Source organism: Vigna unguiculata, chromosome 8, assembly GCF_004118075.2.
Source record: "Vigna unguiculata cultivar IT97K-499-35 chromosome 8, ASM411807v1, whole genome shotgun sequence".
NCBI lineage: Eukaryota > Viridiplantae > Streptophyta > Magnoliopsida > Fabales > Fabaceae > Vigna > Vigna unguiculata.
The window spans coordinates 11,723,516-11,749,885 of NC_040286.1; the positions used below are offsets into that span (position 1 = coordinate 11,723,516).

General features: G+C 33.0%; 2 protein-coding genes across 6 annotated transcripts; one reads left to right on the forward strand and one right to left on the reverse strand.

Moving 5' to 3' along the window:
- Window positions 1-7,795: 7,795 nt before the first annotated feature.
- LOC114193164 lies at window positions 7,796-13,582 on the forward strand. Its single transcript, XM_028082875.1, has 5 exons — window positions 7,796-7,920; window positions 9,169-11,170; window positions 11,261-11,501; window positions 12,496-12,575; window positions 13,195-13,582. The coding sequence occupies exons 2-5, from the start codon at window positions 9,209-9,211 to the stop codon at window positions 13,264-13,266; spliced, it is 2,355 nt and encodes a 784-aa protein (XP_027938676.1). The 5' UTR covers window positions 7,796-7,920; window positions 9,169-9,208; the 3' UTR covers window positions 13,267-13,582.
- A 2,274-nt stretch (window positions 13,583-15,856) lies between these two features.
- On the reverse strand, window positions 15,857-25,042 carry LOC114193719. Of its 5 annotated transcripts, none has more exons than XM_028083624.1 (10): window positions 20,319-25,041; window positions 19,414-19,591; window positions 19,151-19,256; window positions 18,947-19,028; window positions 18,734-18,808; window positions 17,632-17,722; window positions 17,191-17,461; window positions 17,062-17,104; window positions 16,885-16,988; window positions 15,857-16,500 (listed from the first exon to the last, which is right to left on the reverse strand). In XM_028083624.1, exons 1-10 carry the CDS (start codon window positions 24,865-24,867, stop codon window positions 16,033-16,035), a joined length of 5,967 nt encoding a protein of 1,988 aa, XP_027939425.1. In that variant the 5' UTR covers window positions 24,868-25,041; the 3' UTR covers window positions 15,857-16,032. The 5 variants fall into 5 exon arrangements, with proteins under 5 accessions (XP_027939425.1, XP_027939423.1, XP_027939424.1 ...); XM_028083622.1 differs by having other exon boundaries at window positions 18,734-18,823; window positions 19,151-19,301; window positions 20,319-25,040; XM_028083623.1 differs by having other exon boundaries at window positions 19,151-19,301; window positions 20,319-25,039.
- Between the last annotated feature and the right edge of the window lie 1,328 nt (window positions 25,043-26,370).

A 26,370-nucleotide genomic window follows, 5' to 3' on the forward strand; every position in this document is an offset into this window, starting at 1 on the left:
TTATTTTCATTTGCAATAATATTTATGTTTGTTATTGTTAAATTAAAATTAATGAGGATGCTATATAAAGTTTATAGCAATTAAATGTGTATTTATTTATTTGAAATTAAGTATGATAAATTTTGTTAGTCACCAAAGTGACCAAAATTTTAAAGTTTTTGTGATTTCAAATTAAATTTATGGGTTAATTGAAATTCATTAATTATAAGGCATTTCAGGATCGCCCAAAGGTTGATTAATTGTTCTTATAATTAATGAGCATGATTGTAGATAATTTTGTATGCGTCACTAGTTTTATTTATATACCCAAAGATAGTAGGTGATTCTAGTTTATGCATATTTTAATTATCAATAATGTTATAATATGATTAACATCATTATGCTTATGTTTGTGTATTATTGGATCTCCCAAAGGAGAACATTAGTATGCATGAAATGATTGTTTATATCTGAATTTGTGTTTACGTTTAGTTTTATGACTCAAAGCATTAATGTTAGGCATGTCTTAATTGCAGTCTCTGTTCCGGTATCTTTACACTTGCATTCTTCGTCTGTTCCAGTCTTTAATAGGTTAAATTTCCCTGACTGGAGTGAGCAAGTCCAATTTCACTTAGGTTTGTTGGATCTTGATCTAGCTTTTCAAGTTGAAAGGTCGGCTGCTATCACGGATGCTAGTAGCAATGAAGAGAAAGCCCATTACAAAGCTTGGGCAAGATCAAACAGACTTAGCTTAATGTTTATGAGAGTGAGCATAGCAAGCAATATAAAGTCAACTCTTCCCAAAACCGATGATGAAAAAGAATTTATGAAATTTGTGGAAGAGCGCTCCCAAACTGTTGATAAATCTCTCGCTGGGACACTAATGAATATGTTAGCCACCATGAAGTTTGACGGTTCATGTACCATGCATGAGCATGTGATCGAGATGACAAATATCGCAACAAGACTTAAGTCTCTAGGAATGGCAGTGGATGAAGGTTTTCTCGTGCAGTTCATTCTGAACTCATTACCGTCTGAGTATGGTCTGTTCCAGATGAACTATAACACCATGAAAGACAAGTGGAATGTGCATGAATTGCACAGTATGCTAGTTCAGGAGGAGACCCGACTGAAGAACATAGGAAGCCACTCTATTCAATATGTGAAGAATCAAGGAGCTATTGGAAGGAAAGTTGCTAAGAAACATGGAAAGGGTAAAGGATCACTAAAGATTGACGAGTCCTCAACCAAAATCTAGAAGAAAAATGACAAATGTCATTTCTGTGGGAAGTCTGGACATTTCCTAAAGGACTGCATAAAGCATAGAGCTTAGTTCGAAAAGAAAGGTGAGCATAATGCTTACGTATGTTTTGAACCAAACTTAATTGAAGTTCCCCATAATACGTGGTGGATTGATTCTGGATGTACGACTCATGTTTCTAATGTGATGTAGTGATTTCTTACAACCCGAACCATAAACCCAAATGAGAAGTTTGTCTTCATGGGCAATAAAGAGAAAGTTCTAGTGGAAGCGATCGGGACTTATCGTCTAATCCTCGACACTGGATATCAATTATACCTTATGGATACTTTTTATGTACCTAGTATCACTAGGAATTTAATTTCTTTGTCTAAGCTTGATATTGTTGGATATTCTTTTAAGTTTGGGAATGATTGTTTCAGTTTGTTTAAGCGTACTTTTATGATTGGATCTAGTACACTTTATGATGGTTTATATAAATTGAATTTGGATAATTTATATGTTGAAACTCTTATGACTTTGCATCATAATGTTGGCACGAAACATAGTTTAGTGGATGAACGATCTGCTTACTTGTGGCATAAACGTTTGGGACATATTTCCAAAGAAAGAATGCAAAGATTAGTAAAGAATGAAATCCTTCCAAATTTAGATTTTACTTATCCGAATGTGTGTATGGATTGTATTAAAGGCAAACAAACTAAACACACAAAGAAAGGAGCCACGAGAAGCACTCAGCTTCTTGAAATCATACACATCGATATATGTGGTCCGTTTGATGTAAATTCTCTCAATAAAGAGAAGTACTTCATCACTTTTATTGATGATTTTTCACGTTATGGACATGTCTATCTACTGCATGAGAAATCTCAGTCAGTGAATGCCTTGGAAGTTTATATAAATGAAGTGGAAAGGCAATTAGACAGAAAGGTGAAAATCGTAAGGTCTAATAGAGTTAGTGAGTATTATGGAAGATATGATGAAAGTGGACAACACCCTGGTCCGTTCGCTAAGTTCCTTGAGAAACGTGGTATATGTGCTCAATACACAATGTCAGGCACACCACAACAAAATGGTGTATCAGAAAAGCGTAATCAAACCTTAATAGATATGGTTAGGAGTATGTTAAGTAATTCATGTTTACTTGTATCATTGTGGATGTATGCTTTAAAGACTGTCATGTATTTGTTGAACAGGGTTCCTAGTAAAGCTGTCCAAAAGACTCCTTTTGCGTTATGGACAAGTAGGAAACCCAGTTTGAGACACCTGCATGTTTGGGGTTGTTAGGCAGAAGTAAGAATATATAATCCGCAAGAAAAGAAACTGGATGGAAGAACAATCAATGGATTTTTCATTGGTTATCCAAAAAAATCAAAAGGGTATATGTTTTACTATCCTACCCAAAATACAAGAATCGTTGAAACTGGAAATGCTTGGTTCATTGAGAATGGTGAAACCAGTGGGAGTGAAGCTTCACGAAATGTGGAGATTAAGGAAGTTAGATTACAAGTTCCTATAGTTAGTACTTCTTTATCAAGAGTTGTTGTTCCACATGTTGTAGAAACTCACAACAATCAAGAAGAACAACAAATTAATGATCCCAAGGTTAACAATGAACCAATAGTAGAACAACCACAAGAAATAGTACTAAGAAGATCTCACAAAGATAAAAAGTCTGCTATTTCAAATGACTATAAGAGTCAGAAAATGACTTAAGTATTGATAATAATCCAATTTCTTTTTCAGAAGCCATTAATGGTGATAATTCTCATAAGTGGTTAGATGCCATGAAAGATGAGCTTAAATCAATGGAACGTAATTATGTATGGGATCTTGTGGAATTGCCAGAAGGATGCAAGAGAGTTGGGTGTAAATGGGTCTTTAAGACTAAGAGTGACTCTCAAGGCAATATTGAACGTTACAAGGCCCATCTTGTTGCCAAAGGTTTTAGTCAGAAAGATGACATTGACTATAAGGAAACATTTTCGCCTATTTCTAAGAAAGATTCTTTTAGAATTATCATGACATTAGTAGCTCATTATGATCTTGAGTTGCATCAAATGGATGTTAAAACTACTTTTATGAATGGGGATTTAGAAGAGGATGTCTATATGGATCATATAAGTCAAGTGGGAGAATGTTAGAATTAATTGACGAATTAATTCTATTAGTGACTCATTTGAAATATTATGATGGGCCCAATTGTGATTTAATAAAATCTAAAGACTTATTGGTTATTATTATGGGAAGTGATAATAAAATAAAATAAAGATAAAATAAAAACCAACTTGATGGATGTTGGTTTATAAAGGGATTGGGATTCTGTCTCTGGCCATAAGGTTCTTTTCACAGTAACCCATCAAGAACGTGTGAGAAGAGAAAGAAAGACAAAGAGATAGATTGAGAAACGGTGATTGAAGAGCACACAAGATTACAAATTTGAAGAACGCATATTCACAAGATCTCCCATGGATCAAGGTTAGTGCTCTATTATGTTTTATCGTGTGAGAATTATAAATCTTAAAGATCCTTAATTAGTTTTACATGAACATCTCACTTAGTGATTCCAACACTTAAACCAAATTCAAGATAATTCATCTTACGAGACAAAATTGCTCAACAAATCCCAATTCTCTTGACTTTCAGCCAAAATTAAATTCGACATTCACTCAGGGAGAGTCCTCTCGCTTAGTGAGAGTCTTCTCGCCCCACTAGAAGATCTTCCCTAACTCTCTACCAAACTCATTTTCGGTTGTCGCCCATCGAGAATATGGCTTGCATAGTAAGTCTGCAAAATTGCAGACAACATTAACCTTCAATTGACAATGACCGACAACACCTAAATATTTCTCACATGTTTCAATCCAATTACCAACATGCCAAAGGCAATTAAAATCATTAATTCCAGTCATAACAAGACACAACCACAAATTATCCCACATAGAATTTCAATTCTCACATGAACTTGATATTTAGCATTTCTTCATCTCATAAATTAAGTTTACCTCAAATTAACATACCAATTCAATCATACAATGTCAGTCTAAAATCAACTAGTACACAAAGAATTGGATTACATAAATCATAAAGTAGTTACATCAGCTTGCCTCACCTCAAATTGAAACCTTAAGTTCCTAACTACACTCACATGAAGATCAAATCAATGATGTGAGGATCATTGAAATCATCAATATGCAAGGATCGGATTGGGCTAAAAGGGTAGAAGGGGAACTTACTCTATTAACAATTTTGATCGGTGAGATGAGATTTGTAGAGTTCTTTATGATGATTCTAATGGTATACTCTAATCATAAAATAGATGGAGTTTAAGTGAAATCTCAAGGAAAGAAGACAAAGATTTTAAAAAGAAAGTTGTAGAAGGGAGATGAACATTTCTTATTGAGTATTCTTGAGAGAGACCTATTTGTAGTTTTCTTGAGAGAGATCTATTTTAAGAAAAAGGGTTCCAAAATCTCTTCAACCCCCCCTTTCCCATTTTACCAATAAGTTAATCTAGTATTTTCATTGTTTGCAATTGCATATTTTATTATTTATATTCAGGGATTGATTAATATGATTTTTGAGGATTAATTTAAAAAAATTTAATCTCTTCCTCTTATAAATAAAATAATAAAAGATCCATAGATAGAGTATTGAAAATTCATTGCTTTGTTAATACCAGCCAAAAGTTAAAATTTAAAGTAATTAATGATTAATTTTTTTTAAAGAGGATATATTCGAAACATCTCTTCATATTTTTTAAGCATTTGGAATTGTTATCATTGCAAGTGTGCGCTTCTAATAGTAATTTGTACTTGTTACTGAAGAAAAAAAGTACAAAATTACTGTAACAAATATGCATAGGGTATAAGAATATTTCTGTAAAAAAATAGTGCAAGAATATGAAAACAAAGATGGATAAAGTAATATTCTAATAAAATAGAAGAACTATTTATTTTCAAATCAGCTACAATTTGACATAATAAAAAAATATTATACAAGATGGTAATATTGATTTTCTTTAAGTCATTTTCTCATGATTTTAGTTCTCAAATTTTAAAAGTTTTCTACTTATGCACTAATTTTTAATTTTACATATATTTATTTCGTATATTTGAATAAAACTGAATCTTAAGTTCAATGTATCTCTGAATACGTGTATTTACAGTTTTTATTATATTATAATAATATTGTTTGTTTTAAAAAAGAACATATAATTTTTAATTGCCTTTGAGTATATAAGTTATGTAGTTATATATTGTACTAAATAAGAAATTTTATTTCTTTAAGAAAGGATAAAATTATTTAAATTGAAAACAGTAGCACAGTTAAAATATCTTTTTATATAATGCATAAATACTGAGATGTTTAAAGTGAGTAAAATTAAAAATAAAACTAACATTTATAACTTTTTACATTACAAATATTCTTCTGATATCTAAACATTGTTTACCCCAGTAAAAATTAAAAGAAGAAGAAGAACCTATTCAACTTAACTTTGATAAATTTCTATTAATTTCATCAACAAACTTTGATTTCAATGTAATTGTTTTGGAATTTGAATTGGATTAGTCAATCACCTGAGAACAAGATGAATTGATTATGAGGCATATTAATTCAAATTGGTCTCCCCACTTTTAATTAAAAAAGATGACTTGGACCAATTTGGTTGAACCATTTTCCTGTTTCTTTATTGAAAAAGTATTACTTATTATTTTGTGAACTTTAATTGTTTACTTGATATTTTAAATATTAGAAAATTTATCACGCTAGAACAAGTTAAATGGTATAATTTTATTCGTTACTTGAAACATAAGTAATTTATAATAATAATAATAATAATATAATTTAAATTTAAAATATGAAAATCAATTAAAATATGTTATATGAGTTTTAGATATTCTTTTAATATATACCATATTAAGTGATTTAAGTAAAGACTCATCAATCTGATTACCCTCGTTAATTCAATAATTTAAAACTGTTTACCACATTTTTTATTAGACTTTTAGTGTTAATTATTTTCTTATATTTTCAAAATGTACTAATTTTAATATATTAAATTATATTAAAAAGTTGTTTTACTATATTATTTTGAATGCACATAAAAAGGAAACAGAATCAGAAATTCAGAAAAAAAAAATTTCATTCGCCACCTACTATATTCTTGACTCTCTTTCATCAATTTTCTTCTTTTACAAAAGACCAAATTATTCTCTAATCTTTTCAAAATTAATTGGTATCATCACTAGTGTGAACTTATAATATATAGTAATCTTGAATTGTTACAGGTAAAAAAAACGTGTAAAATCGCTGTAACAAAATATACATAGGCTTCAAGAATATTTCTGTAAAAAAAATGTTCAACAATATGAAAACAAATATGAATAAAATTAATTTAATCAAATAAAAGAAGTATTTATTTTTAAATGAACTGCAATATTTGACATGATAAAAATATATTATACCAAATTGTAATATTGATTCTCCTTAAGTACCTTCATTTGGTTCTCAAATTTTAAAAAGTGTATACTTCTGATCGTATATTTATTTAGTTTATTTGAATAAATTTTAATCTTTATTTCAATGTATCTAATTAAGATAACTGTGACCACGTGCATTTGCTTTTTTTTTTCTTTATTATTAAAATAATATTTTCTTTGGAAAAAATATATAATTTTTAATTAACTTTGAATATATAAGTTACACATTTTATTAGACAAAAAATATTTTTTTTTATGAAAGGATCAAAATGTTTAAATTAAATACAATAGAAAAAGCAGTTAAAATATATTACATAATGCATAAATATTAAAATGATTAGTTTAAAATATTATATATAGTTTTTTTTTTATCATACATAAACCGTATAAAACTAAGAATTAAATCCAAATTCTTCATTTTAAAAAAAAATAAATTTATTAAAATTTATGGATCAGAAATTAAAAATTTAAATTTAAATTGATAAAAGATTATTCATTTTTTATCTTATAAGAAAGCCATTAAACCTGTCTTGAAAATAACAAGAATAAAAAAGAATAGTATTATTTCACAACAACGATAAAATAAATCTGTCTCAGCAAAATATTATATTATATGTAATACACATTTTTTAAATGGTATTATATCAAATCAAATATCTAATATATTTGGTTATAACTAATGAAAAGTGTATGTATTGTAGTGTATGTGTGTATATTTTCATGATAATAAAAAGTAAAAATGTTTTTTTATTATTAGATTTATAAATAGGTATAAAAGTAACAAAATAAATATAAAATGAATCATTTTTATAATTTTATTAAGTAGGTAATTCTTCTAAATAATTAGTAAATTTTAAAACATAGTTCTAAATTGAAAATAATAAAATTATTTACATTAAAAAAATTATCAGCAAAATATATACACAAACAGTTATAAATATAAATAGTTATAAAAATAAATATTTCTCTTTATAATAGAAATAACTATAACTATTAATCATCAAAACTACATTTGATAAAAATATTTAGTGGAATTATCAGGTACAATACAAGTGTTAATGTTCTCAGAATACTTTATTCTAAGGTTTGGAAACATAACTCTATTGGGAAAGAGAAAGAGAGGTATTGGATCTGTGTGTGGGAACTTGTATGTTACAGCATCTCACCCTCACTCTCCCTCTCTCACTCCCTTCTAAGGTCTAAGGTTTTCCTTTTGTTTTATTTTTATCATTTTATTTCACCATCAATTTGCGTTTCACATTTGTTCACACTCTTCTAGTAAGCTTGAAAATGATGTTTAGGAGTGTAGGTGTTTTTTTTTTTTTTTTTCTTTTTGACGAAGTGTAATCTTGTTTTGAAGGATTTGCTGAATGCCTTCATCTTATTTTCTTTTTATGCTCTTAATTTGCTTTGTAATGCATCAGCGTTCATTGTGGAGTGTTTGTTAATGCTGTTTGTAAGGTCGATTTTTTGTTTTTAATTTTTGTAGAAGATAGGGTTATGAGAAAATGCCATGAATGTGACATTGAAGGATTGCATGCAGTGGGCTTAATAATGATGAAACTATAGCTATAGGAACCAAAACATTGTTTTGAACAATGAGGAAATGAGTTTACTTAGGATAGTGAATCGTTTATTTAGGCTATAAGTAATAGATGTAAGAATTATCATGATTGGCTTTTGTGAATGTTTGATCTTTCGATTGAAAGTTTCTAATGTGTTTTGCAAATGAAAACTATTATTCATCTGGGTATTCATTATTCAATGAATATTAAATCAGTTCTTTGTAAGCTTTTACTATCATGCCATCATTTGCTGGTTGGTGTTGCTATGTTGTCAAATCTTGCCTTTGTTTTGTGTTGATAGACTGGTTTGAAGTGTTATACTATTTCACCTTTTGTCATTTATTGTAAAATCTTCTTTATGTTGAAGATAACATGACCAGAACTGGTATGAATTATATTGTTTCTTTCTTATATTTAGCTGTGAAGCTTTGGAATGTCATTAGATAACTACTTGAACTTAGTCTGGTTTTGATTTAAGAAACTCTCTTGCCCCTTTCCAAAATAGAATAGTAGGTGAAAGATATATTTGGCCGTTGTTCACTTTGTTATTGTTACATTCAATTCAGCTTAAATGCCTATTGGTGGATTTGATTAAGCTCCTATTACTGTGTAGTGTGTATTATAATCAGTATTGTTATTTGTATCTGTATTATCTATTGATATTTGTATTATAACAAATGGATCGATTGTTATCTATTGATATAGTTAATGAGTTACTGTATCTTTTGTTTGGATTGCATTTTGTTTCCAATAAGCATTGTTAAACATGTTCTCCATTAGAAAATTATGTACTTTTATATAAGTATTTCGCCATAATCTTTTCCTCAAGGTAGCTATTTCGACCATAACTAATGAACTGTTTTCTTTTTTCTGTTTTCAGTAAGTATTTCAGTCTCAAAGGAGGACACTGTTCTTGTTAAATGAAAATGAAGCCTGCTACGATTGATCTGGATGATTATGAGAGTAGTGAGAACCAGATAGTTCCTGATTCTGGAGATTTTAGGTTAGAAAGACGATGGAAGAGACGGGAACTTTCAAATATACGTGAAAAGCACAATCACCATGATAGTGGTACAAGATCAACCATAAATAATTGTGGAAATGTGTCGTTTTTGTCAATACAAGAGGGTCCTATGTCAGAGGATGAAATGGATGAAGATTACAAATTGTTTTTGGTTACATATAATTATGAAGATATTGATGTTGTCAGTGGCGATAACGCTGATGATCCTGATAATGACATTAATATTGGCTACGACAGCGTCCATTATGATCCTCAGTATATGATGTTTTTGGGGGAAGAAAGGTTTCATAACGATCCCAAGTTAGACACTGGGATGATGAATGGTTCAAAACAAAGGTATGAAACAAGAAAAAATGGAAATAAAGGAAGTGGTTCAGTGAGAAAACCGTCAAGTGGCCCAATAAAATCTCAGCTGAATTTGGGGGGTAAAAGAAGACTTAGTAAGAAAAGGCCAAGTGAAGATGTTTCTGATGTGCCCGGGAACAATTTCTACACTGAGATGAAGGGTTCAAAACAAAGCTATGAGACTGGAAATGCAGCATATAAAGGGAGTGATTCACTGCAAAAACAAACAAGTTGCTCATTGAAATCTTGTCAGAATTTGGAGGCTAAAAGAGGACATAGCAAGAAACGACCACATGAATATGTTTGGGGTCTGCCCCAAAACATTTGTCACAATGAGATGATGAATGGTCCAAAACAAACTTGTGAGTCTGGAAATAGAGGGAGTGATTTAGTGAGAAAACAGACAAGGGTCATAATGAAATCTCAGCAGAATTTGGAGGCTGGAAGAGGACTTAGTAAGAAAAGGCCATATGAAGATGTTTCAGTCGTGCCCGAGAACAATTGCCACAGTAATACGGAACTAGATGTTGTGGATGAAGATTACCAGATATTCCTGAATTCTTGTATTGATGACTATGTACCTAGTGAATTAATAAGAAAGACTTCAAGTGTCATGGGAAATTCACAAGTGTCTGATCATGAGATGAATGAAGGCGATGAAGATTACCTACAATATCTGAATTCTCTAAGTATTTTTGATGATGAGGTTGAGTGTATGGCTGAAAGGAATAACTCAAAGACAGACATGCCTGAGAGGAATACCACAAAGCCAGACATGCCTGAGAAGAACACCTCAAAGACAGACATGCCTAAGAGGAATACCACACAGACAGACATGCCCAAGAGGAATACCACAAAGACAGACATGCCTGAGAAGAACACCTTAAAGACAGACATGCCTCAGTGGAATACCACAGAGACAGACATGCCTAAGTGGAATACCACAGAGACAGACATGCGTAAAAGGAATACCTCATATACAGACATGTCTAAGAGGAATACCACAAAGACAGACATGCCTAAGAGGAATACTTCAAAGACAAACATGCCTGAGAAGAACAGCTTAAAGACAAACATGCCTCGAAGAAATACCTTAGAGACAGACATGCCTAAGTGGAATACCATAGAGACAGACATGCCTAAGAGGAATACCTCAGAGACAGACATGCCTAAGAGGAATATCACAAAGACAAACATGCCTAAGAAGAAAACCTCAAAGACAGACATGCCTAAGAGGAATACATCAGAGACTGATATGCCTAAGTGGAATGCCATAGAGACAGACATGCATGTGAGGAAAACCTTAGAGTCAGGCATGCTGGACTGGAATACCTTCAAAACAGACATACCTGAGAGAAATACCTTACATACACATATGCCTGAGAGGAATATCTCAAATTCAGTTAATGTGGATGATGACAGTAATTCTTCTGAACCTGATGTTATCCTTCTAGAACCTGATCAAATTCATGAGAACTCTCCATTTGTTTCTTCGAAAACATATGATTTGTCTGTGAGTGTCTTTAACTTTGCAAAATGTTACTGTATATTTCATAATCATGGTTCACAAACTATTTTTTTACTTTGAAATGTCTGTGTGCAGTGGTTTGAAACTGAAGTGAACCTCAAAGACAACTGGCAATTATCTGCTTACGATCATTCTCAGTTTAGGAAAAGACTTATGAATGACCTTCAAAGGCCTTATGACAAAGAAGAACATGATAGACTTCTGCTTGAAGTAAATCAGAAGAGGAAAACAGAGCGTCATATTGAAACACGTCAAGGGGTGGTCAAATCTTATTGCACTAAGGGTGTTAACAAATCGTATCTTGAGTTGTATCCTGGTAGGTCCAGTATTTTCTCAACTTTTTTGACATTTTCGAAGATCCTTTTTAACTTATAAATTGTTAATGTGAAGTTAAATCCTAACTGAGCCGGTCAAGAGTCAGGTTCAGTGGTTTCTATTTGTTGTTATCTTCCAACATTAAGCATCTCTTGTTACATGGTTGGATTATTTGAATGAGGTCACAAAGAACACCTACAAATAAGCAACATTTTGTGCATTTTTTACACACTAAGATGGTAGTTTGCATCTGCTTAAAATGTAAACCTACAACTGAGATGGTTTTTGCATCTGCTTAAAATGTAAACAGGGGTGTCTATGTAAAACCAAAAATCTAATAAAGGTGTTTGAGGGTGTGCTTGGATTTATAGGAGGCTCTTTAACTGCTTGTTCAAAATCTCTTTCCAAATGAAAACTGAGATGGTTTTTGCATCTGCTTAAAATGTAAACAGGGGTGTCTATGTAAAACCAAAAATTTAATAAAGGTGTTTGAGGGTGTGCTTGGATTTAAAGGAGGCTCTTTAACTGCTTGTTCAAAATCTCTTTTCAAATGAAAACTTATTCTTAAGCTTACTGGAATAGGCTAAATTGAGCTTATAAAAAGTTTTGCTCAAATTGAACTTATTCCAAATCAACATTGGCGATGAAAATAATATAGAACCACAGAAATGAATAATATAATGTTGTAATTTGCTCATGAGCGAATGAACTAAATCTCAACATATAATGGTAGGGGACCTTTGATTTAATCTACTGAGGGTAGACCAAAGTGCCAATAATTCATTCTTGTGACTGATTATTGTTGTTTAATCATCTGAGTTTTTGGGTTAGGTTATTCAATACCGGTCTGAATTTATGAAAATCTATCGTTTGTGCCAGTTGTTAGGTTGCTTCTGCTTCTTTTGGACAGTTAGGTGCTTCTATTTTCATTTTACAACATTCTTTGCCTAATCTAATGCCATTGTGTGTCAAATATTTGTTTCATTATTGTGCAGAAATAGCTAAAGCAATGACTAAGTTCAGAAAACCAGAAATGGTTTTATTTATCCTGCGCGGATTTATTTTCTGGTTGCAAGTAAGTTAATAGATTCACGTTTACACAATTTCCTGTTGAAGCGATTTTTAACTTGAGTTATTGAGATGAGAATGAAATGAACCCTGTTCTTAACCTTGATTCAAATTGGTTTAATGTTTGATTAGTAAAATATAGTTGAACCGTGGTTGAACTGGTACTAGTTATTAACAAGTTTAGTAAGATATATGATAACATTAATATTATTACACTAAAAACTAGAAATAACCCATTTTATAGATTTTTAACATTCAAAGTACACAAAATCAAAGAGAAAAGTGTCCTAATACTTGGGTCTATGTTTCAAATATACACAATAATATTTATTAACAATGACAAGTTTAAATTTAGAATGATAAAGAAGATGACAAATACTGTAGATTGTTTTATTTGAAGGGGAAAAAATAGAAATAACATTGTGGTAACTATTTTCATTGAAATTTTTTTCTCAAAAAGAAAATTCATAGGATCATTTCTTTTATTATTTCTTAATTTCTTACATATTTACAACTTTTAACACATTGGTGACTGTGAGTTCTTGTGCATATATATCTTTTTCCAACTTGTGTGAATTGAATATAATTGTTATCTTGTCGTTCATTGTTTATCATTTCTTTTGCAGAATTTGACCCACCAAGGGATATTTAAGCCCTGGGATGACAACTTATGCTTGGAAATTTTAAGCAAAATGTGAGAAGGGAATCTTTGTTTTTTCCAAGATTTGAAAGGAAGAGTTACCCAACAAAGTCTCTATATATGTTTATAGTTAACTTTATCTTGGAACTTTCACCTACTTGGTGAAAGAAAGATTGATAAGTTGTGGTTCTCATTTGTGTTCTATAAGGAAAAATGAACTTCTTAGAAGCTTTGTCTATTATTTGGTATACCATGGTGGTTCTCTTTTTGTCTATATTGTAATTGCATCATTCAGAACATGATATTATATGTTCCTCAGCTACTTCATCTTGAGCTCATATGCAAAGATATTATGCATGTCTCTGTTTCTGAAATATCTTGTCAACATGAAGTTAATGGAACCCCTTAGGATCAACCTTTGTAGCCAGAGAATGAAAATTCAGTCAGTTTCATATTTTAGAGTGTTGTGTAAATTATATTACCATTTGAAGTTTTATCCAGCACATACACAAACTTTCCTTTTTTTTTACACATATTAAATTGACATGTCTTTTTGTTGTTACAAGTGCATTCAAGTTCTAAAATTATTATATTTCAACTTCGTGATGAGGGAGATTATTGTAATAGTAAAAGAAACAAGTAGATGTAGGTATTTTTTTTTTTTTTTTGAGAAAATCTTAATGGAATTATTGTAATGTTATTGTAGTGTTTTATTAGCTTGCCACTATAGTAGATTGTGACTCTTATTGTGAATAACTGGAGCCAAATGTTAACAAAGCTTTCACTGTATTTATATTTTCTTTATTCTCTATAGGCATGGGATAAGTTCACATTGCTTATAGAGTTGGAACATTTTGAATTGTAGAATCTAGAAATATATTTATATGAAATATATTTTTGGATTATACAGCTCAAAAAATTGACTTCGCGGCTAATTTTCTTTATGACATTCATGAGAAATCTGTAGAGGTGGAAGAAGAAAGCAGTTTTTCTTTATGACATTCATGAGAAAACTGTAGAGGTGGTAGAAGAAAGCGTTCAAAATTCATGCTTAATGCTTCTTTTGTATTTTAGTTCATAATTTATATTTTCAAAAAGAAAATTGTTTGGATATTTATGAATTAGTTTAATAGTGATTTTAAAATAGTTTTTTAATAAAAAATAATTTAAATCATTATTTGTATATTTGATAATGTGTGTGTGTTTAAAAGAATTGGACTGAATGGTAAGAGTTTAGTATTGAAACATACGTAACGCATGAATATGAATTGGGATTTTAAAAATCTAATTTAAATCTTTAAATAATTGGAATAAAATTAAATTTAAATTCATATTTTTCTTAAGAAAATTAGTTTAACATTTTATAGAATGAAAATTCAAATAATTAGATTCAATTTTAAACCTAAAATCACATTTTCTTAAGTAAAACAAATTGAAAATTTATGAATCGGTTTGTACTATTTTTAAAATATGATTAAGTACAAAATAATTTAAAATTAATAATGTTTTCTAAGATTATTCTTAGATTGAAAATTTATTGAAATCTTTATATTTTATAAAGTGTATAATCAATTATAATATAGAAAAACAATGTTTCTCATACACAACTATAAAATAACATGTTTATTCCCAGAAATAAAAAATAATTTAATTAGGTTTGTTCAATAGCTTTTGTGTCTTTGTTTTCTTGGGAAAAAATTGTTAATTAAGAGTTTATAAAAGAAACCAGAAAACAAAAATATTTATACTTTTCTTTATTTTCATACTAAAGCAAAGAAATGGAATACATGATATTACGTAAAACATGAATACACTACATAGACAGCCTCTATATATGTATTTATTGTGCACTTCTAATGTTATATTTTTTTTTATCTTCATGTTACAATTGAATTAGGTGAAATAATGTTTATTTTAATCATAATGATTTGTGTACTGTCAACTCATAATTTTATATTTTTAATTAATAATTATTTAAATAAATCATGTTTCTATACAGAATAAATCATATATAAGAACGTTTGAAAAAATTATTTCTTTCATGATGTATTACTTATTTTTATTTTGAATATAGTTTGAAGTTGAATTTAAATTAAAGGTATTTTTGAAACAAAAAGAAAGATGACCATTTTCTTTCCAATAAACATGTCTGGATCATTTACTATGAAACTTATTCCACTACCTTCTCTCCCTTTATGTTCATTTCTTTTCCAAGCTTTGAAAACTAAATTTCACTTAATGCCATGAAATTTTGGAATATTACGGTTAGAAATTGTATGAACTTGAAGTAATAGAAAATTTGAATTCATTAGTTGTCACTAATCTGATACGAATTAGAATTTAAAATTGATTAGTCAAAACTGTATTAATTATTTAGAAAGTAGGTTTTATGAATTATGCTTGTATAATTGTAGAATTGCACAACATTCTCACTTGGTATCCTCTCTCTTTGATATCTACCACTTTGAAGCTGCATGCATCTTAGACAGAAAATAACCCAAACAAACACCTTTCCAATAGAAAAGACAAAAGTTGATTTCCTAATTACATATTCCTATATCTGAACCAACGATAAGCCTCAATGATTATGACATAATCGAGTTAAACGCAACCCCAAGTTAATTGTTAATGTAAAGTGACAGTTCTACTGAGGTAGTGGGAGAAGAAAATTTGTATCTATATTACTCCAGATGTTATTGTACAATGGTAAATCCGCAAAAAGAAACTAAGGGGAGGGGGGTAATAAATTTTTTAGTTACACTTAAGCTATGCATTCAAAACAAATGGGAAAAAAATTTAAGGGGAAAAGGGAGCTGTATACTACCTAAATTACCTCATTAACAAAGGACCTAAGTCTCCACCACTTGCGTGGAAGATATGAGTCAGGTGATTGTGATGTGAACTTTGTTTTCAATAAAAGAACTGGTTTAATGAGTTCATCAAGATCATCCAAGGAGTCATTCTCACACAACTCTGCTGGATCAAATGATAGATCATCGGTGTCTGCCACTTCTTCACTCATAACATCAAGGCTGATGTAGTCAGACAGTTCCTCTTCAATTTCACTACTTTGTTTATGCCGGTTTGGAGCAACCATCATCCCAGATTCAGAAACATCAGCTGCAGGAATAGAACCAAAATAACGTCCTCTGGTCTTGTTCTGATCTCCAGATCTCTTCCTTTTCTTTCCCTTGCTTTGTTTTTTGGGGTGATGAAGTTTGCATTTGGATCCTTCAGTACAGCTTCCTGTTGCTTCAAAAGTAGGACAGACATAGCTGTGCTTCTTCCGACACTGGAACAACATAATTTGGCAAGTAATGAGTTAGATCAGAAGGTGACATGAAGTGGAAGCAAGTAGAGAAGGAGTTACTAAACAAAGTAAAACTTCTCCAGAGAGGAAAGAATTTTAGCTGAAATAATAGACATCGGACAACATTTGGCAGATCATCAGAATAATTAGCAACCAACAACCAGGGAAAAAGGACACGGGATGAAACTAATAACCACCACAAGTACAATGAAAATTCCAATGCTACATATTTTTCTCGAAATAAATAAATATCGTGAACATTATTCATATGCACAAAAATTGATTTAATAGTGGTACAACAGGAAAATGTTAGGCCTTCAAATTATGCAGTAGCCCAATGGAAAACTTATCTTTATTGGTTAATACCTCATTTCCATCAGCACAATATCCCCTGAGAAATCCTTCACAAATAGATGCATTGGGGTTCACATTGACATGTCTATAAGGACAATTACTGTTTGAGCATAAACCTGGCATGAGACATGTTAGAATCACATTGTCAAATTATTCAGTAGATGAAAGACAACAGCCTCTGCAACAAACCTTGCAAAAAATAAGAACAATCTGGCATTCTCTCTGGAATAACCTGCATAACAAATCAGTTAAACTCAGACTTTAGACACAGATCAGTAGATACATATTCAATTTGTTGGACCCCAAATGTTAAAAAACCTGGTGCGTTAATTTGCAGTTGGGAGTAGAACATAAACCATTCAGGAACTTAGTACAGACAGCAATTTTTGAAGGATCATGAATATAAGGACACTTCCCTCCATCCTTTTTACATTTCCCAAATCTGGTAAAAAACTGACAATACTTCTGCTTTCGAGCCAACCGCTGTCTGGCTGTGTGCAAGCTCCATCTAACTTTTTCATTTGCCAATTTTCGAGTTCGTTTCTTTGGGTCTCTGATAAGCTGGTTACCATTTCCAATTCGTACATATCTGCAAATACTCACGGCAGTCATTTGAATAAAACAGAAAGACTTAATATTATACAAGCTTTTTCCTTATTCACCTAGTCTCATCTTAAACGGCTTGCTAAACAAGACAACCAACAATGATGAAATTTATTGCACAAGATATGAAAGGCTGAAAAATAAGAATGTGCATACTCATCGTTTCCAATCACTAATCTCCTTGGAATGTAAGCACTTTTGGAAGCCAAACCTGAACTGGTAGATCCTGAGGACTGGGATTCATCGACTACAAAGATAAGTAAGAGAAACTTTGTAAAATGAGGCAATAGAAACTTTTAACTTGTAGCAAGAAAGACATAAAAATATGCCAAAAATATGTCGATAGAAGAAGAATAAGCAAATGAAAAGGACAAGAAGACCACAATTTTGTATGCATTCCAACATGGCAGGCAACAAAAGATTTCAGAATCTGATGCCCCACCTCCTCCTTGCCCAAACAGATAATCTACACTGTAAAGCAGCCTAACTACCGTGGAGTATCAGACACAAAATCATCCATATGAAGCAATTGTGAAGGATCCAAGAATGATATTAATCACTTCCTTCCTGCATCTTAACCATCACAATTCATACACCTAATTTATGCATACAAAAATTATATTTGGTCGTCCTTTACATAATCTGTGGAAGCATATCTTTACCAAAAGCTCAATTTCTGAGGAGTAAACTGCAGCAATATTTTCAGAACTGAACCAGCAAATGAAACACTAAAACAAGTTGTTTAACTTTACAGACATAAGAAAAAATCATTTAGACGTGACAAAAAGATAAAAACAAGGAATATAGAAAATATATTTCTACTCTCATTCAATGGATTTATCACATTAACAAGTACACTAAAAGCATTATACTGTTCAATGTTCCAAATTCCCGTCACACCACAAACTTGTCCTCCGGTGATTGGAATTAGATAAAAAAATTGTATTTTATATGTATTGATAACATCTATCAGCTTTATGAATGTTAAGCCTTCAAATGATTAACGTTGTCTTTTGGATTTGAAGGCTTAACATTCATAAAGCTGATAGATGTTATCAATACATATAAAATAAATTTTTTTTATCTAATCTGATTAATGCTCTAATATACACTATCCACGCTAAATGTCTTAAATCAGAAGTACAATGTCCCAAATGCATGTATTCATTTAAATAATTGCAACATGCTAAAAAATGTAGAAAAAGTGTAAGGTAATGAAAAATCCAGGTAAAATGGTTAATATAAAAATGTTACCCACCTGAAATCCTCTGGAGTGTCCTCCTGGAGGGATCCATTCTGTAACGAACTGAGCCAATACGAAATATACGCTCTCCTGCACATTCAACCACTACTTTCAAAGTCAGAGTAACTGACAGATAATTAATACATGAAGCATAGATTTTTAAGAGCACAAAAACAGAGTTGTCGGCACTATGATATGACGAACTCTCATGGAAAGAATGCTTCCTACTCTTTGACTGAGAACTGATGCAAACCGCATTTTTCTGCTCTCTCTTCTTCCTCTCTACAGCAGCAACAGCAAGTGTGGCTTCCTATAATAATCATGAGAAATTGTATGAATCATAGCTTAGATCTATTTTGTCCTTTAATACAAATTATGGTTAAATTGAAAGGAAACTTCATTAAAAAACACAGTATAAAACACCAATCTAACCTCATTAGCTTGCTTTGAGTTCTTCTCAATGGATTTGGACCATTTCAAACTGCAACCACCAACACCTAAAACCCTGGATTTCCAAAGTGAAAACCCATGTTTTGACCTAGTGTAAACAGTATCCCTCTTTCTCAATTGAAGCAATTTTTTGCTGAAAGACAAACATTAATTGACAATTGCAATTGAATACTGTTGATGCACATGACCAAAACAAGGCAAAAAGGTAAACATACATGGCGGAAGCAATGCAAATACTCAAGTACCTGATTGCAGATACGGAACTGCTGTTGAAGCTTGAAGCAAATGTTGCTCTTTTCCATCGAAACAATTGAGGTAAAACCTTTTGATTATGACGTGAATTCCTGTCATGTTCAGAAGAATTTTTGCTACAGAGTGTCCACACTAGTGAGGCTCTTGAACGTTTGCATGAACTCCTGACAGCTGCAAATGAAATCACTAATTCAATGAAACATAACATAAAATTGGAACAGCACTGCTGGTTCTGGATCCATCTGCTAATGGAGTGAAAACACAATGACTCAGAATGATATGCAACATGAATAAAATCATTTCACTACCAGCTCAAAACCCACATCCATAATCTATTATTAAAAATTAAAGAAAAAAAAAAGAGGAGCCATATAAGAAAAGCTCAAGTCATTTAATAGCAATTTGCTTGGAAGAACTTGCAATTTCTAAACAAGCATATAGACTAACATACACCAATTCGAGAAGGCTCCTCACAGTGTAAAGGTATGAGGAAGGGTCAACATAAGCAAACATAGCCTTGCATATGCAAAGAGGCTGTTTCCAAATTTAAACCCATGGCCAGCTGGTCACCAAAGCACAACTTTACCGTTGTGCCAAGGCTCAGGCTCAAGAAACAAGCATTTAATATTAACAAAATATAATAACATAATACGCAGCAACTACAGGATAAGTAAATATAGCAAGTAGCAACTGATAAGCAGTCAAGAACAGCAAGCAATTTACTACGATTCTTATTAGATACACTATAATATTCAACTGAAAAAATCCATTTGAATCTCAAACAAAAAGACCCTCACATCCTGTCTAAATCATAATTAAACTTAGCATTAGACTCATAAGCACGGGTGACTTAGAAAGATAGATAAATTACGCAACAAAATAAGTAATTCATGCATACCCTTATGTAACCGCTTCTTACTAAACCTCGTATTGCAAAGAGCATTACTAGTTCCTTGTCCATCAGAATTTGCCATGCCATTAGGCACTACAGCAGTTTGGTTGGTGTGGCTTTCAAATGTAGTCCTAACCAATTGATTTTTTCTTCTCTTGTAGTAGCCATCAGAGAAGGCAGTTTGGCCATTGTCATCAGTGGAGACAGACACATCACACGAATTTGATGTTGCAACCAATTGATTTGTTTTGGGCTTTATATATACTATTCTCTTCGTATTCAAAGAAAGAGGATTGCCTTCGTTTACTTCAACTTGACTCTCCCCATTATCGGATGGAACAGGTTGGTTTTCTAGAATTTCACAATGCTTCAGTGCATCTTCAGAAGAGTTCTGTGCATTATTATTAATTTCTATAAATGTTTTAGGATCAGATACATTTTCACAGGAACCACCAGAAGGTTCTACCAATGAGGAAGATGTATTTTCCTCTGATTTGGTGTCAATTGGTAGTGGAGGTGTTCTCTGCCTCTGCCTCTGCTGAGAATATGTTGCTCCTGCTCTCAGGTACATTGGTTGATCTGTCACGTCAGCCCTGCTTTCAGATTTAGTGCTTTTTGATATTTCACCAAAGCCCGAAGAAGATGACTTATTAACAGAGGAGATTTGAGGTAGAGCAGGAACTGGGGTAGGTTTCCTTACAAGACTGTTTCCTTTACGAACATACGAGGTATTTTGAAAGTTCCCTTTCCTTTCCAGAATTGGCCTTTTGGGAGGAACTGTTCTTACTGAATTGATTCTAGGTACAGAAATAGGGGGATTATTACCTGTCCGATGCCAAGTTCGAGGCTTTGACACATGAGTTGAAGAGGCAGATGTCTTCGTCTCCGACTTCAAAAAGGTAAAAGAATGACCTGGAAAAGTTTTGGGAATGACACTACCTGACTGATTTTTGGTCCCACTCAACCCAAAACGATATGAATTTAGAGCCTGAGTTGTAACTTTGGAAGAAACTTGGGATGGTTCTGAAATTGTTTTCTTTGTTATCATATTACTGTGTCCAAATGCACTATCTGACCTACTATTCTGTATCGTCTGATGTACCGACGAAGTATTTTCTTCAACCCCACAAATATTTTCATCATTGATAGCTGTGAATTCTAAAGACCTTCTATCCGGTACTTCAGATGCCATCCCTTGAGAAAAGATATCTGATAATGCGCCAGGTGCATCCACAATGAATTCGTCATTCGAATTACTTGTAGTGACTTCATCACCACTAGTTGGACAGGACATAAGGTTCTGCTGAGCAAGCAAATCATTCTTAACATTGAGATCATTAGGTTCCATGTCAGGTCTTGGTGACCTTTGCACAAAGTCTCTATATTGATAATTTCCCTTAACGGCCTGTAAATCAGTCTTTTCTCCCAATGTATTTCCAACACCTAAAACACCAATTTGAGTATTACTCACAAGCACAACCGGAGTAATGTTTTCTTTGCACTCACCTTCCAATGGTGAGAAGTGATCGTTTTGAAATGCCAAGTCCTCACATGGTGAAAAAGAGACTATGTCTGAGTGTTGTAATTCCGAATACTCGGAACTCATGGTTTCCCTATTTGCATCAGTAGAGTCAAAAGATCCTCCACTAAAAATATTGTCAGACATTTTGGTAATACTCTCTGAATAAGGCATTGACTGAACAGAAGACGGTATGCACATACCCATGCTTGACAAAGCAAATTCTTTCTGATGTTCTTGGTTATCATTGAGATTGACTGGAGTTTCCACATCAGATGTGGTGGTAACCACAATAACAGCACTGATTTCTGATTGACATTGAGTGAAATTTGGGTTAGCTGTGACTTTTTTCCTTTTAGAAGATGGTGAAACCTCATTTGCATCATCATTGTTGTTATTTGCAGCATAAAACTGAGTCTCTAAAAACTCCCCTTCCTCATGTAAAGCAGTAACCCCATCCAAACCAGTTATTGAGTCAACATCGTTTTGAACAGACTGATCTAAAACTATAGAAGCAGATGGATCTTTCGACATTAGACCCGTGCCTCCATCCACATTATTAGCAAGGCTAACAGGATTTACATGATCTGGAGATAAGGACTCCATCTCTGAACTCAAAATATTTAATTGTGTTCTAGCTTTTCTCTTTTTTATCTTCTTTGTGTTCCCTTCACCAGATCCAGCTAAAATATTAGAATCTGGGAATGTTTTTTCTGTCTCACAATTCTCAGGGTGCATGGTGACATCACCATGGGCCAATTGGTTCCCAGCATCATGCATGATACCAGAGCCGTGAACAATACAATCTTCTAAATTAGATGATCCATTATCAGAGCCTTGCTTCAGTGCACTGGAATGTTGTAGGCAATCTAGACCATCTTGAATCCTAATTTTTCTTGAACTCGAAAAAGTATCGCTGGTTTTTAATATTTCATCCCCTGCATCTACAAGATTGTTATTCAGTGGGGATTGTACATTTGAATAATTCCCAACTGATAGAGACCCTTCATTCTGACTTAATTGCTTATTACCATAATCCATGTGATTGACTTCAGAAATAGTACTCCCACTTAAGAATTCAGTAACCGTGTCAGTACCTGGAACAGAATTATTTGCACCTAAACAATCGGAAGTATTTGCATTATCATGCATAAAAATAATATTTCCATTATCAAAGACATCATTATTAACATCTAAACAACCTGAATCACTCTTCTTATCTTCACTACTAGAAGCACGAGATGGAAATTTTGAAATGTTTCCATCTCTTTCAATTTCAAACCTGGATACTTCCCTATTATCAGAATCTTTGTCACTCTCACAATCTTGCGATGTGGAATCTGGCCCCAAACTCAGCTGCGGTAAACCTCCCTCTTTATCTTCTTTCAATACATTACCTTCCTTTGGCAAAGAATGTAAACAGTCTGGCACTTCCTCAACGATGTTGCTTTTCTCATCTGAATTAGCTTCAATTTTCTCAGGATTAGAGGCCGTTGACGAAACCAGTGCAGCACTCTCGACTTCCACGGTTCCAGGAAGCCTTTCTGCCGGCAGTGAATTCGGCACAGATGTCATAGAGTTTAAACAAGCTTTCCTCTTCACCATTCTCTTAACAATTCTCTTCTTCTTGACAACCGTTATGGTCGATTTACCAGAACAGACATTGCCAGCTTTAACTGAATTTGGCACCGCATTTTTCCCACGAGAATCATCAGCCTCCCTGGTGCGAGACCGAGAAGAACTATTCTTAACACTCTTCCGCACATTAACCTCCTTCCTCAAACCAGACCTATCATTCCCTTTGCAAGGCGACCTATTTAAATCCACAACCACAACGGAAGACATTCTATACGGCTGCTGCAAACCAGAGTAATAGCCATCAGAGCCCGAAACCCTTTTATTCTTCTCCCCAGAACCCAAATCCGAATCTAAAACCGGCGTCACATTCAAATCAGGAACAGACACTGAACTCGAAGGCGGCGCAACAATAGCCTTGGCCACCAGAGAATTGGACTCAAACGAGATATCAATCTCAACAGGGCTCCCTTCTCTCTCTTCCCCCTTCACCCCATGAGCCAAATATGGCTCCTTTCCCCTGAAAAAGCCATTGCTACCTTCAGGTCCATAACCGGGGTACCGTAACTGCTCAACCTCACGGTTCCTATGATTAGGTTTAACAGTCTGAATCCTAAGAAGCGCGCTCTTCTTCTGCACCTGTTTCTTAGGAGGAGTACGTGCGAATTCATGACCACGCTCTCTACTATTCCCTCTACTATACCTATCCACATTATCAGAACCATGATAATATTTGTCACTGTTACTACCCTTGCTAACTAAATTAGAAGAAGACTCGTGCAACTCTCTTCCCCTCTCCCTCTCCCTCTCTCTATCACTCATCACCCACCTCTTGCTCTCCACCCGGGACCCTCTACCGGCCACGTCAGTGTCACATTCCACGCTGTACACGCGCACGTAGGGTGCTGGCTCTACGTCGCCCTGGCTAGGCGCGTGGTAGTCACCGCCGCCCCACGCGAGCGCCTCCCTGGGGTTTTGCTCGTAGGCATCCACCACGAGGCGGTCACGGCGCCCAGGGTCATAGCGGAGGGTTTCGATCGGGGGAGGCGGCGGCGGGGGAGGGCGGTGGTGGTGGTGGTGGAATTCGCGATCGAAATCATCAGTTCTAGGGTTAGGGTTCCAGGGGATGGCGGTGGTGCGGCGAGGAAGGAGGTCGTAGGTGAGAGAACGTGAATCGTCTTCGAGGGTGCGGTGGGGGAGAGATGTGTGGTGGTTGAAAGAGAATTGCTGCTGCTGCTGCTGTTGGGGTTGGGGAGTGGAAGGGGTGTAGGGTTGCGACAGGGGAGCCGCGTGGAGGGTGCGGTGGTAGGAGAGAGGCGGCGGCGGCGCTGGCGGCGGCGGTGGGAGGTTGCTATGGTGGTGGTGGTGGTGATGCGATTGAGGGTTAAGGGAAGTGTAGCGGGTGGTGCGGTGGTCCTGAGGGTGGTGGTAGTGGTGGTGGAGGAAGTGGTGTTGATCCATTCGATCGGAGCGTGGATTCGAACGAATCGGAGATTTGATTGATTGATTGAATGGATGTGAATCGAGAATTTGGGATATGAGATGAAAGGTTGTGTGTGAAAGGAGACGTATTCAGAATTTATGCGGTTTCTTTATTATTCAATTCGATTCAATTATTGGTTATGCCTCGTAGGACTGGGTTACGTAAAGCTTCTGTCTTTCTGTTTCGGATCATCGTTACCAGCTCTTGTTTTTCTTTTCTTTTTTGTTTTTTTTTTCTTTAAATTTATCATTTTGATAGATTTTCCTGTGTGATTGTGTTTTTGGTGAAGATTTGGTTTTTAGGATTTAGGTCAGAACTGATGCGAAGTGTTGATTTTTTTCAAGGTAGACTAAAATCTTAAAGACTTTTCATTTAAGTGAAATAAAAACGGTAAAAACCAGTCAATTTCAATGAAATAATGATGATATTCTAAGAAAAAGAAAATGTACGGCTATATTTAAATTAGTTTGATTCTTTTAATAAATATTAGCGAACACACATACGCTGTCGCGCATGTATATCCACATTTTTTTAATTTTTATAAGATTAATAATATTTATTTTTAAAACATATATAATAAATTTTAAAATAGTTGTTAAATAAAATAATTGTTAAAAAAATATTTTTAGAGTAACGGTCAAAATAAAAAAATAAAAAAAAACGGTTAAAAATAAACTAATTATAAAATAATTAATTTTTAAAATATTAATTAAGGGTAAAATTGGAAAATGAAAAGTGGACACAAAAAGAAGAATCCCCTTTATATATTGTTATAGATATATAAAATAAAAAATTAATAGATATTTTAGGATTTTATTTTATTTTATACTCTCTTTTAATATATTAGGAATATATTAGGAATATCTTGAATATATTCAAAGGTGATATATTAGGATATAAAAATTGATTATTTTAAAACAATAATAGAATATATTTAACCTAATAAGTAAATTTCAATGAAATAGTGATATTATAAGAAGAAAAAGATATGCCGAATTGTGTTTAAACTAGTTTGATTTTTTTTAATAAATATGTAAAAAATGTATAGATATTTTAGGATCTTTTTTTTCTTTTGTATCACCTTTCAACATATTAAGAAATATTTTGAAAATATTAAGAAAACATATCTTAAGATCTAATAATTGATTATTAGGTTAAATATGTGTTCCGTCATGAAAATTGAAATTATTAAATCTTTAAATTTTGATCTAATTTAGTCTTTCAACTTTAGAAATGTGTGGATTTAGTCATTTTTACCAAAATTTGTTGAGTTTATTTGACATTTCAAACGTATTTCATAATAACATTTGAATTGTTTATATCATTTGATTTTTTTTGCTTCAGTGTTAGTTAAAAAACTATCATGAAACATGTTTCAAATGTCAAATAGATTTAACTAAATTTGGTTAAAAGGACTAAATCCATGCATTTATAAAGTTGAGGGACTAAATTGGGTCAAAGTTTCAAAAAATGACCAATTC